The 14758-nt window shown below is 34.0% G+C and overlaps 1 protein-coding gene and 1 pseudogene across 1 annotated transcript; both read left to right on the top strand.

Moving 5' to 3' along the window:
- The window catches only part of LOC116851043, a 7909-nt pseudogene extending 2430 nt beyond the window's left edge, over positions 1-5479 (top strand).
- Positions 5480-5628: 149 nt separating this feature from the next.
- On the top strand, positions 5629-11677 carry LOC116851023 (peptidoglycan-recognition protein LE-like). Its single transcript, XM_032830011.1, has 3 exons — positions 5629-6293; positions 9581-9718; positions 11076-11677. Exons 1-3 carry the CDS (start codon positions 5822-5824, stop codon positions 11570-11572), a joined length of 1107 nt encoding a protein of 368 aa, XP_032685902.1. The 5' UTR covers positions 5629-5821; the 3' UTR covers positions 11573-11677.
- Positions 11678-14758: the final 3081 nt, after the last annotated feature.

Genomic DNA, 14758 nt, shown 5'->3' with positions numbered 1-14758 from the left:
AAAAAAAAAAAAAAAAAAAAATATATATATATATATATATATTCATACATACAAACACACATGTATATTTGTATAAAATTACAAAAATAAATTTATATTTTATAGCTGTAAAATTATATAAATATAGATATATTTATGTATATATTTTTTAAATATTTCGTATATTTTTTTATAATATAATCATATTTTATTAAAACAAAAATTTATATATATTAAAAAGTAATTAATAGTGTTTATCGGGATATTTTTACATCCTCACCGTGATATTAATATAACAATAGCGTGATAAGCAATTAATAAAATTGCTGACATGAACTACACGAAAAGGAGGATGTAATTAGGTTTATCACCTACTCTCCCGGAGAATGTCGCGTAATTGTCGCGTATAGAGCGGTACGTGCATGGATAAATATAAGATTTTTCAATTAATTAAGAGTTAAGAGGAGAGCACGAATTTGATAAGAATAAATCGACATCTTTAGTGTGTACACCTGTTCTGCATTGCAAAATATTACCAGAAAGAAATGATAATATCCGCACATTTATTTTTGAATTATCATTCTAATCACTTCTTTCATCTCTTTCTTCATTTAGACTTAAAATCACGCATATTCGATCTATTTTGTGATGTCGTAGGAACAAGATACATCTCAAATAATCAATTTTTTTTAGGACGAAGCACGCTTATTTACTCTGAATAATTAAACAACGTTAAATTAAAACAAGAATTAATTGCAATTAATAAGGATAAAAGAGAGGTAATAAGTTAGTTACTGTTTTAGTTACACTATATGTACTTTGTATATGGATAAAAAATCTTTCTAAAACCAAACAATTTAAGCTGTCACTAGTTCGATGGTTTTTATTAATTGAATACTCAAATATTTATGCTTTTAAAAGAGGAGACTTCATTTCTTTGTTTCAGAAACGCGTGGTGTGTTCGTGATTAGCATTTAACACGCGCGACTAGTCATATATAAACACTCATTTTTATTCGCATTATCGCGCTTTGACTAAGCAATCGACATAATTACGTCATCTGAGTTATGATAGACTCCAAGAAAAATCATGATAATGCAGAATCCCGAGTTTTCTTAGTTTTATCCGTGAATCTTGCGACATTGTTTTTAGTTAACACAATTCCAAGTTGCTTCTAATTTATTTCTGCTTGAAATAATCATCATGGTAAACATGCATAATCCTGAAAAACCAAAATCCCACAATTCGGGAAAAATATCGATTTCAATATCGAAAATTCACAATCCCAAAAACTACAGCGCATGCACAATTTCTCCTGAAATACTGAAAACATGAAGTTATTCTACAAAGACTACATTTCGAAATTCACTGCCAGTACTAAAAATCTATAGTTTATGTTACGTATACTATAGAATTTTAATATTGGCAGTGAATTTCGAAACGCAGCCAAAGTTGTATAACAAATCACTAATAACTTTATGCCTTCAATATTTCAGGAGATTATTCCGCTGTACACAATTTTCGGGATTGTAACTTTTTGGGACGTTGTCCCATTTTTATAGTTTCGCCATACCTTCTTTTTAGACTTATGCATCCACTATCACCATTAGTGGGTATGTTTCGATAAAAATCCGTAGGAAAGGATGATGATCGACTCATAAAATTTATTTTTGGTTTCGATTATCTTAACGGAAGCTGATGCACTTTTTAACGGCACTTGTGCAACGCGGTTGAATTACACAGAAGCGCCACGTCGTTGAGTTGCAAGTTTCGAGATTGTGACGAAACGAACATGGTTTGTTATTTGAATTGTAGGTTTTATGATAATTATGTCAGAATATAACAGTGGGTGTTTGTACACGAAAAATAATCGATGATTCGAGGTTAAAGTCCCTCTTATCAAATCTCCGGCCGCGTTGTAAAAAGAAACGAGGAATATTAAGCACAATGTATAATAAAATTCACAAAACCTTATATAAGATTTTTTTCTTCTCTCTGATTGTGAAAAGTGATTCTATATAATTATATAGACATATATAATTACATATGAATTAGATATAATTATATATAACTCATATATGAGTTTTGTCTCTATATATATGGCTGTATATACAATTATTATTGTTTTCATCTGTTTCTTCATTCTCATCACTTCTGTTTTCTTTCACTACTTTCTTCATTTCCTCAACATCAATGTCTTGAGGTACTTAGCGCGTGTCAACTGGAAATTGGCAAGATCGCGAAAAGGAAGTATATATTAATTATAATGCAATATTGTTACTATTGTTGCGTGCTTATTAACGCAACGTACTCGCATAAATCTAATTGTCGATTGCTGTTGCTGCTATGTGATGTCAACTACTCAGCGCATCCCGACTGATTGTCTTTTGTTATTGTTTCAGTGACGCAATGGTTGTGCACATGGAAATGCGTGGCTTTGTTGTGTATTCTGGTCTTAACACTAAGTACTATTGTATTGGGCTCTCTATATTTCACTCGTTACACGGACGCACCGGTTTTCCCGGAAATTCCAGACTCATCGTTGAAGGGTAATTATCCTATCAGAAAAATTCTCTTCCAAGAAAGTGCGCGATGCGAAGGAAAATTAGATAAACAGACAGACTCGTATATGTAGACGGGAAGTTGACGTTATTGCATGCATCGCGCTTTCGAAATCGCGATGTTCATATCATCTTCCGTCTATCCATCACATATTTTTGCATTTAATTAATTGTTTGTTTGCGCGTGCATGGAAAATGCGTTTGTTTCAGTTGTGAATTTTCCTGAGGTCGACAGAGCGACTGTGTACTCAAGCGTGTTTATTTGTTTTTCATTTTTAACTAGACAGGAAGATATTCTTTAGTACGCACGCGTAAGACAATAAAAGAGAAAACCAAATAAAATACAAAGCAGAGTAAAAATACTAATTAAGTTGTTCTTAATTTAATAATTGATTGAACAAATATATTACAATTAAACCAATTAACAATTGATATAAGCAAAAGCAATCAAGGGATGTTCAATATTTCTACCCTTTTCCTTATCTATCATGTCCAATTACATTTCCCTACTTTATTCAACGGGTACCATATCGTCCTTTCATACAATAATATCTCATATAATAATCTCTGTTATAATCTCTGTCACAACTTCTGTCACAACCTGTTTTTCCTTTCAGCACACATTTATCATTTTATTTTTGCTCTTTCTATCCGATCTCTTCGTTGCTTTCCGTATTTCTTTCTTTCCTCCAATTTTCTTCAATATTTTGTTAGTTTTATATATTACATCATTCTCTATACTTTCTGATAATTCCTAATAATTCTATAGAGTGATTCCTCTCCTCTTTCCTTCATTTCCTATATGTCTTCTTCAGCTTACATCGCAAAAAAGTTTCGTATATTCTCATACTTTCCTCTTACTCTTTGCACTTCAATCTTCTCACACAGTATTTGTCTTATTAGTCCTTGTGTCATCTTCTTCTTCTATATACCTTTATTTTATTTCAATATTTCATCCGATGACGCAATACATTCTCGAACGTTATTCGGACGCGAAGTTTCTTTATTTTTCATCTTGTGTAACATTTCTTCTTGGTGATCATCAGATGTGACAGTGAATTTGATGCGCTTCGTGGAAAGGAATGAATGGGCCGCCGACCCGCCCTCGATGCCTTTAATGAAGCTGAAGTTGCCGGTGCTCTATGTGATCATCAGTCACACCGCCACAGACTTCTGCACTACACAGTCCGAGTGCACATTTCGCGTGAGACTCGCGCAGACCTACCATATCGAGATGAGGAACTGGTCAGACATCGGCTACAACTTCCTCGTTGGCGGCGACGGCCTCGCATACGTCGGCAGAAGCTGGGACTATGTCGGCGCCCATTCCTTTGGCTACAACAATCGCAGCATCGGTATTTCATTCATCGGCACCTTCCATAGTGTCAAACCGCCAAAAGTACAGTTATATGCCGCACAGAATATCATCGAGATCGGCGTTAAGGCCGGTAAGATTGCTCCTGACTACAAACTCTTGGGCCAACGACAAGTCTCGAAGACCTCGAGTCCTGGAGAAGCTCTGTATGACATCTTAAAGTCGTGGCCACATTGGGTACCCACTCCTTGATGCAAATAGCGCGCAAGAGTTTACTGCGCTAAAGAATGAGATTGCGAAATGATTTCTGGTCTCTTGTCCATCTCTTTCGGATCTAAACGCGTGATGTCTGTTTATTTGGTAAAAACACAATTCCAATTTTAGTAATAGCTGACCAAGAATCACGTAGAAATTATTTCTCAGCAAACTATTAAATATCGGTAATGTTACATCAATTTTACAATGTTTTACTTAACACTACTGTTATGTACAACATAATTATAATGTAACTATTATACAGAGTGTTTATTTTAAAACTTTTTACTTCAATATTTTTTAAATATACATTCTAAGAAAAAATGTTTAATATAAAATTATTGGGTTTTGAGGCAGCCATAGAAGGCTACTATTTGTCTGATGGAGGCGTTAAGATCATGTCAAAGTCAACTTAAATTTTTTAAATGGAACCCCTTACTTTTTATTACATATTCTTGTAGTTTATCTCAAGAACTTTCCAAAACACTATAATAACGTATGTTTTCATTAAGTACTTTTTGAGTAATAAAACCTGATAGTATTGCATTAGCATTATCCAAAGTATATCACGCGGAGTATATGTTCGGTCGGATTTACACCTCTTTCGTGTATGTGTATGGATGTGGGTGTGTGTACGTGCGTGCGTGCGTGCGTGCGTGTGTATGGATGGATGCATGGATGCCCAGATAGAAAAATGTGTTCATTCTGAGCTCATATTGTATTTATCATATTGTATTTATCATATTGTATCTTCAAGCATGAGGACAAGAATAGACACTGATGCGGGCTCATATACGCCTCAGAATGTAGACATGTTATGATGTCACAAAAATACCTCATTTAATAATAATAATCAACATCATGTCAAGAATTTGCAACATAATTTGTACATCATTTGTGTGCATCTGCTGCTCATGTCATGAGATCACGTAATGATCTAAAAAAGTATCAAATTGAAGTCATAGTATTGAAAGATTACGAATAGGAGCGCCGCGTGGTGGCGCCAGCAGCCGGGAACGGTAGCGCCCTTCGACCATCGATTACGCGAGCAACCGATATCGATAGTAGAGTGGAGAGCGCGCGCAAGTTCGAGAGCACAAAGAGCGCAGGATCGGAAACGAGACCGATTCGGGAAACATCGATAAGCTTCTAGAAGATCCGGAAGAAAAAACTTAAAAAGCGATTCGAGACGAGAGAAGACACTCTCACGAGCGCGGGGAAATCGAGAAGTCGATTGAGAGAGTCGTCGAAAAGTCGAATAAGAGTCGTTAGATAATTGGCGGTATTTCGGTACAAAATCATAGTGTAAGTCGCGAGAAACGCTTTGTAGAATTGCAGAACATAATAAATGTTTGGTGATTTGTCCAGAGACATTGGGATTCTCTCTTTAATAATATTCCCTGAAAGTCCTTAGTTCGGCATTTCGAACCGTTGAAGGTCGTCGGGACGGTTAGGAATATTTACAACAAGAGAGGAAATCGGGTAGAAATTTTAACAAAGAGAATTAGTAGTATTATCGCGGTATTATCGCTTTATATATTATCTCAATGGTGACATTGACATAACACAACAGCAGCAAATATCGGACGACAGCCACCAGTACCAAAAGGAACAGCAGCGTGCGAACAACGCTGTACTGCCGGCCAAGAATCACGCATTCGACTTTCACGACGTGAAATAGGAAAAGGAGGCGGAGATCGCATACAGGACGATGAAGCTCGATGTTCCGGATAATGACAATGACAATAATGTTGGAGATAACGACATAAAAAATAACGACGAGAATAACGAGAATGATGAGGAGAAGAAGACGGACGTAGAAAATGACGAAGATGACGATAAGGAGGAGAAAGAAATGAACATGAAGGAGGTCGGCAACGACTGGAACGCTGATCCGCCGACCGGCATTCAGCAGCACCAGGCGGTCGCCATTGAGGATGATAACGTCGTCTTGCCAAGTGCCAACCTGTCCAATTTCGACGACGTGTACATGAAGAACTCGACGAACGTGCATCTGGGTAACAATACTGTCGACCAAATCCCAGCTCGTATCATCAAGAAGTTCGTTTACAAGCCACTTGCCAAAAGAATAAACTCGTTGCTGTCAGACTCCGATGAAAATATATTAGACTTGCCAACGAATAAAGCCAACGAGCTTCGGCAGATCAACACGTTTTGTAAAGGTAATTAGTCCTTTCGGGTAAATATTCAGAAGTACTACTCTACAAAAAAACTGTGACTTTTTTCTGTCTACTTGACAAAAAAGCTACAAAAAGACACGTATACAAGATTTTAAGGGGAAAGGGCTTACGATTTTTATAGGAAAAAATCCGAAAAGATAAAATGATAAATGTTTAGATGAACTTAACCATCTCTTTATCTTGAAATATGTTATAAAGGATGTAATTCTGAGCAACTTTTCTTAATACAACTATATGACAGTCGCTTATAGTGTGTTTCCGAGACATTAATAAAAAAGTTGCCTGTCTCTAGCTGTATGACTAAGAGGCTACGCCCCCCAGCCCTCCGCACTCAGCCGGGGCGAGACGCAGTCTTTTGTGCTTAAACTCAAAGTTATAAACAAAAGAAGTTTCGCAAATATAGTGTAGTTTCTTCATATTGTGTATATGTACTTCGTACATATGAAATGTATACCTTAGAAAATTTATGAAAAAATATATATTTTTTAAAGAGTGAAAACTCACAAAAGACTTCGTCCCCTCCCCCGGTCGATGCGGGAGATTTGGGGGGCGTAGCTCCCAGTCACACAGCTATAAACAGGCACCTTTTTAGCCTATAAACTCGATGTTTTTGTATATACGATAACCAAAAAATACATTCATTTTATGAATTTCTTTTGTTAATAACTTTTTAGTGAACAATGAGCGTCGGCTAAGATCTTTTGTTTGTAATTCAAGAGAATGCCCTCTATAACATATATCAAGATCAAGGCAATTGAAGTTGATTCTCCTAAACTAGTTTTACTATTTTATCTTTTCGGAATTTTTCCTATAAAAATCGTAAGTCCCCCCCCCCCTTAAAATCTTGTATACATGTCTTTTTTTAGCTATTTCTGTCAAGTACTAAAAAAAAACCACGATTTTTTGTAGAGTAGCATTTCTGAACATTTACCCGTCCAATTTTTTATGAATAATAACCTCAGGTATTGATAATATACTGTGCTATATCTCGAAAAATATGTTCAGCTATATCTCGTGAAAAATATATTTATGTATATATTTTTATAAAATTATAAAAATAAATTAATATTTTATAGTTGTAAAATTATATAAATATGAATATATTTATGTATGTATTTTTTAAATATTTTATATATTTTTTATAATATAATCACATTTTTATCGCAGCCAAAATTTATATATTAACAAGTAATTAATAGTATTTATCGAGATATTTTTACATCCTTGCCATGATATTAATATAACAGTAGTATGTGATGAGTAATTGATAAAATTTCTGACACGAACTGCACGAAAATGAGGATGTAATTGGGTTTATCACTCATTCTTTCGGAAAATGTCGCGTAATTATCACGTATAGAGTGGCGCGTGCATGGATAAATATTAGATTTTCCAATTAATGAGTTAAGAGGAAAGCACGAATTTAATAAAATATGACCGAATCCTTAGTGTGTATTGCATTGCGAAATATTACCAGAAGGCAACGACAACATTCGCATATTTATTTTCGAATTATTATTTTAATCACTTCTATTATCTCTTTCTTCATTTAGATCTAAAATCATGCATATTCGATCTATTTTGTGACGGTGTAAGGACAAGATACATCTCAAATAACCAATTTCTTTAGAATGAAGCACGCTCATTCATTTTCAGTAATCAAACAACGTTAAATTAAAACAAGAATTAATTGTAATTTATAAAGATAAAAGAGAAGTAGTAAGTTAGTTAATGTTTTAGTTACACTATATATACTTTGTATATGGATAAAAAATCTTTCTAAAACCAAATGTGATTTACGCTGTCATTGGTTCGATGATTTTTATTAGTTGAATACTTAAATATTTGTGCTTTTGAGAGAAGAGACTTTATTTATTTATTTCAGAAATGCGCAATGTATCCGTTATTAGAATTTAATACGCGCGATTAGTCACACGCAAACACTCATTTTCGTTTCGCCTTTTGACATAGCGATCGAGTTAGTTACGTCATTTGAGTTATGATAGACTCCGGGGAAATGATAATACGGAATCGTGGATCCTCCCCGTTTTATTCGTGAATCTTCCGACACTGTTTTTAGTTAACACAATTCTAAGATACTTCTAATTTCTGTCATTTCTACTTGAGATAAACATTATGGTAAACATGCATAATAAAAAACTAAAATCTCACAATTCCAGAAAAACGCCGATTTCAACACTGAAAAGTTACAATCCCGAAAACTACAGCACAGGCACAATTTTTCCTGAAATACTGAAAACACGAAATTGTTCTACAAAGTTGTATAATAAATCACAAATAACTTTACGCCTGCAATATTTCGGGAGATTGTTCGGCTGTAATCAATTTTCGGGATTGTGACTTTTTAGGACATTGTTCCATTTTTATAATTTCGCGATATCTTCTTTTTAAACTTATACATCCACTATAACTAGTGCATATACATTCACTATTATTAGTGAATGTTTCAATAAAAATCTATAGGAAAGAACAATGATCCGCTCACAAAATTCATATCTGATTTCGATTATCTTAACGCGAGCTGATATACTTTTTAACGGCGCTTGTGCAACACGGTCGAATTGCAAAAGAACGCCGCGTCGTTGAGTTGCAAGTTTCGAGATTGTGATGAAACGAACATGGTTTATTGTTTGGACTGTTGGTTTTGTGATAATTATGTTAGAATATATAACAGTGGGCGTTTATACACGGAAAATAATCGAGGATCCGAATTGAAAGTCCCTCTGGCGGCTGTAAAAAAAAATGAGGAATATCAAGCACAGTGTGTAATAAAATTCCCGAAACCTTATATAAAATACTTTTTCTTCTTTCTGAGTGTAAGAAATGATTATATATAATTATATAGATATTATATATAATAATATATGAATTAAATATAATTATATATAACTTATACTATGGCTAGTATATATACTAGTATATATGAGTTTTGTCTTTGTATGGTTATATGCATAATAATTATTGTTTTCATCTGTTTCTTTATTTCCATTCTCATCACTTCTGTCTTCTTTCACTACCTTTCTCATCTCCTTAATATTAATGTCTTGAAGTATTCAGCGCGCGTCAACTGAAAATTGGCGAGATCGCGAGGAGGAGGTTAATATTAATTATAATGCAATACTATTGTCGCATGCTTATTAACGTATTCGCATAGATTTAACTGTTGATTGCTATTGCCGCTACGTGATATTAGCTCCGCAGCGAGTCCCGACTAATTGTCTTTAACGTGGCTTTTGTCATTGTTCCAGTGACGCAATGGTGTACATGGAAGTACGTGGCTAAGTTGGTTATACTGGTCTTAATACTAATGTGTTCTATGGAGATATACAATCGGTATTTCCTGGAAATTCCGGGCTCATCTCTCGAAGAGGATTCTACCTTGAAAAGTAAGAAATAATAGGAGGGAGGATATTCTCTTCTTGACCTGTTTAAGCAGACGCAAGGGTGGAACAGTAAGCGCCATATTTGTATATATTGTCTACTGAAGCACGGCATTTGAAATAATGATGAAAGCAAATAGTGAAAAAAATTATAGATAATATAAATACAAATACGTAAATAAATAAATAAATAAATATATATATATATATATAATATATATATAGGATATAAAAAAATTAGACCGACAAACTTTGAGGGGAAATAGAGGACATAAAAACAAACATATTTTGTTAATAATGTTTTTTTCTACGACGCTTCGTTTTATTACTACGTTTGACTAGCAACCTTTGACTTTGAGAGACTGACAGCTGTATCATTTGGTACAGTAACATTGTTTCTCTCTGTAGTCGCCGTGCGTTCGGGATCGCGCCAGAGATGTCGCTTCCGAACGGCATCTCTGAGCGTTATCTAAGAAGAGGAGAGTGTCGTGAGTGTGGAGCGTCAGGTAGTTCAGTGGTTTAGAGCAGTCGCCTGGCAAGCGAAAGACCCGAGTTCGAGTCCCGGTCTAGCAGCAGGACCGCGCTCTCCGATATTTTTCTCTTTCTGGAACGAAAAAGATACGCAGATCTCGAACGCATGGCGTCCCGCCGACACCTAGTATGCCCTCCTCCTTCTACGTAGCAGAGTAAAAATACCAATTAAGTTGTTCTTAATTTAATAATTGATTGAACAAATATATTACAATTAAACCAATTGACGATTGATTTGAGCAAAATCAATCGAGGGATATTTAATATTTATATCCTTTTCCTTATCTATCGAATTACATTTCCTTACTTCATTCAACGGGTATCATATCATCCTCTCATACAATAATATCCCATATAATAATTTCTGTCACAACCTCTGTCTTTCATTTCAGTACATATTTACCATTTTACATATTTTATCTTTCCTCTTTCTATCCGATCTCTCCACTGTTTTCCGTATTCCACTTTCCCCCAAATTTTCTTCCATATTTTGTTAGTTTTATATCATTGTTAGTTTTATATTATATCATTCTCTATACTTCCTAATAATTCCTAATAATTCCATAAAGTAATTTCTCTCCTCTTTCTTGTATGTCTTCTTCAGCTTATATCGCCAAAAAGTTTTCTATATTCTCATACTTTTCTCTTATTTTTTGCAATCTTCTTACTTGTACAGCATTTGTCCCACCAATTCTTGTATCCCTTCTCTTCTATATACTTTTATTTTGTTTCAATATTCCATCCAATGACACGATACATTCTCGAACGTTACTTAGACGCGAAGTTTCTTTATTTTTCATCTTGTGTAACACTTCTTCTTTGTGATCATCAGGTTTAGTGAAAATGGACTTGGTGGAATGGAATGAATGGGGCGTCCAGCCGCCTTTGAGGAAGCTGAATTTGCCTGTGCCCTATGTAATCATCAGTCACACCGCCACAGACAACTGCACTACAAAGCTCGAGTGCATAAGTAGACTTACGCAGATCCACAAGAAGTTAAGGAAATGGTCAGATATCAGCTACAACTTCTTCGTTGGCGGCGACGGTTACACATACGTTGGTAAAGACTGGCAGTATGTCGGCGCCCATACTTTTGGCTACAACAATCGCAGCATCGGTATCTCCTTCATCGGCAACTTCAGTTGTATTACACCGTCAAAAGTGCAGCTTTATGCCACACGTAAGGTCATTGAGATCGGCGTTAACTACGGTAAGATTGCTCCTAACTACAAGCTCTTGGGCCAACGACAAGTCTTGAAGACCTTGAGCCCTGGAGAAGCTCTGTATGACATCTTAAAGTCGTGGCCACATTGGGCATTCACTCCTTGATTATATTATATATAAGATATATACAATAATATATACAATAATATATATACAATATATATATATATATATATATATATATATATATATATATATATATATATATATGTGGGAACATGAGTAGGCGCTAGGTTGGCTAGCCTGTGACGAGAGAGAGCAGAGAAGAAGGGGCAAGGCGTAAACACGCACGCGACGAGTCGGCTTAATAACCATCTCTTTATTATTCTTGTCAAGTCCATTAAACGCAACCCTGTCAACACATAGTTCGGTGCCGTAATTATTTGATCCCACATATATATATATATAATTTCTCAAAATTGTATAAACGTAATATTGGGACATTTTATATATACGTAAGGATGCGTTCAGATTCCCTACCCGGGTGCACTCTATTACTAGAAACACTATAGTATATGTTACATATACTATAGCACTTCTAGTATTAGAGTGCACCCGGGTAGGGAATCTGAACGTACCCTAATATTGGGACATTTTATATATACGTAATATTGGAACATTTTATATATACCCAGCAAACACAGATATGTAACAGTTACATTGCCGTAATGAAACGGAATATAACATGCAATATAACATGTATGTGATAGGTTATATAGACGTTCGTTGTAATTTCCTATTCACACGTGTTACAATTATATAACGTGAATATAATATAAAAGTAACATGCGACTAAAAAGTTATATAAGAGTTATATGTTATTCGTTAGCGAATTAACACATATTTTTTTGTTGAATTTCAACGATTTATTCATTAGTATGGTTTAGATAAATGATAATGAATGATTATTTTGTCTAAATAATAAAAAAAAAACTGACATTTCATATTCCGTATTATTTCAATTATTCGTGAAACTCGCGTGGATTCGATCCTATGTCAGGCGGCAACCATTTTTAGATCATGTTCAATGCTTAACTTCAACGATCGTCCGGGAACTGGTGATACCGATGCGCCGTAACGATATCTTGATAGATAATGTTTACAATATATTCTTATATATATCTAATATATTCTTATATATTATCGTTCAAAAAATGTTATGACATATTTGTTGGTAAATGTTTGACGCGACAATCACAATGCGATTAATATTGATACAATGTTGTATCAGTAGTAAAATTTTAACCTACAACGTGCTCGCAAAAGAGAAAGAATATTCCTTCTTTCTCTCTTACAATACTTTGACAGAGTAAGGTTATGATTAGACTCTTTTTGTAAGAACTCTAGTTTTACAATATCGTGATAACAATCTTTGCATATATTAAAATATCACATTTTATATACGAGAAATACCTAAAATATAATTTCATATTTGTGTATAAAAATATTGCACAACTGAAATGTAATGCAAACATTAGACTTCTTATATAACATGTTATATTAAAGTTATGTTGCTATTATATTGTTGATGCAACTTAACCAGTAAATAACATAATAACATAACAGTTTTATAACATAATTATATCGCAGTTATAAAGGAAATTAAGTAACCTCAATATTAATAATGTATAACAGCAATTATATTACATGTTATTCCAGTGTTATATCACAGTTATGTTCTGTGTTTGCTGGGTACTATGAAAACGAGTGTAATGTAAAGATTTATTTCAATGTAAATTTATTTTTAATAAAGAATGTACAATATGTATGTGTATATTTAATTTTCGTTCACTTTATATTCGCACGATATCCGCATTTCGTTTGGACTTTATTTTTAACCATTGTTATTCAACGTGGATCCCACTGTGCAAATAGTAAACGTTACATATTAGATACGTAACATATATGTTTAATGTCCTACTCAGAAACGTTTCTTCTACATAATAGCTCAGGAACCCTTATAGAAATATCATACTAAGTATCATTGATAATTACTTATTTTCAGTATTAAAAATACTGGATAATAAGTAATTATCAATGATTCTTAGTATGATATTTCTATAAGGGAATGTAGCAGAAATATTTCTGCTATTTAGAATGTAAGCTGCATTCCAAAATTCATTGCCAATACTGAAAATCTATAGTTCCCTATACAGCACAGAAGCTTGTAGCAAGATTGCAGTGCAATGTTACGGAGACATTGCAGTGACATTAATTTGCAATATTACTTTAGCAATATTGCAGCACTATTTAAAAAATATGACGAATATAATATAATATTTTTTATTTATTTATTAGTTATTTTTGTTATTTATATTTCAAATTCAGTAATATTTCACATCAATAGTGTTTATAGAATAGTACTTGTTAGTGACAGTCATTAATACTAGAATTTGTCTTATTACATGTTTCTTAAATTTCTTATACCGTTTTTTCGGAGAAAATACTTTCTTTAGATTTAATATTCGTACTTGTTTAACTTTGTGGTTTTTTTGTTTCATTAAAATATTATATTCTTAAACGAAATATCATTTTTTAAAATGATAAAAATAAAAACTTTTATTTCGTTTAAGGAAACCATGTCATTTGATGAAACAACACTATTGTTTTAAATAGTATTTTATAAAAGTTTCTTTCAAAATTTAGTAATTCGATTTATTTAATTTGGATTTTCTTGGATTTTTTATTTCTTTGGTTTGCTCCAGCTGAACTTCTTGCACTAGTTCAAGAGTGGAACTCGATTGACCACGATACGATTGGACAGAGATTGTAATGATTGGTTCGACCTAGTAATTCACTAGATAATTCTTTTCATCGGTTGGTAGTGTCCAATCGTACCGTGGTCAATCGGGACGCTCCCGTTCAAGAGGTGTACACTGGTGCGTTCTTTCTAGCAGAAGTGACGTCAGAGGTTACTGTTCTTTCCAACGGTGCAGCAGAACTTATGGTTCCTGCACACAGGACGCGGTAATGCTTGCCGCGCGGTGGAATTTCGCGCAACAGCCAATCAATATGTTGCTTTCCGTAATAATCTTCTAGCTCTTACAGAAAAACAACATATTGATTGGCTGTCGCGCGAATTTCCGCCGCGCGGCAAGCATTACCGCGTTCTGTGTGCAGGAGCCATTAGGCCTGGTTGCACCAACATTATTTTGGCTTTAAGCGAAACTTAAACATATATCTATCTTTATCTTTCTTCTTATATAAATAAAGATAGATATGTATTTAAGTGTCACTTAAAATAAAAATAAGGGCCGTGGCACACAGAAAAACTTAAGCAGTAAGACGTAG

The sequence above is a fragment of the Odontomachus brunneus genome, unplaced genomic scaffold (genome assembly GCF_010583005.1).
Source record: "Odontomachus brunneus isolate Ranch 3 - 2012 unplaced genomic scaffold, Obru_v1 Obru_scaffold_164, whole genome shotgun sequence".
NCBI classification, from domain to species: domain Eukaryota; kingdom Metazoa; phylum Arthropoda; class Insecta; order Hymenoptera; family Formicidae; genus Odontomachus; species Odontomachus brunneus.
This window is presented reverse-complemented; position numbering and strand designations above follow the sequence as displayed.

Coding starts and splice junctions, on each gene's coding strand:
- LOC116851023 (XM_032830011.1), top strand. CDS start 5,822: ATGAAGCTCGATGTTCCGGATAATGACAATGACAATAATGTTGGAGAT. Junction 6,294..9,580: donor GATCAACACGTTTTGTAAAG/GTAATTAGTCCT, acceptor TCATTGTTCCAG/TGACGCAATGGTGTACATGG. Junction 9,719..11,075: donor AGAGGATTCTACCTTGAAAA/GTAAGAAATAAT, acceptor TGTGATCATCAG/GTTTAGTGAAAATGGACTTG.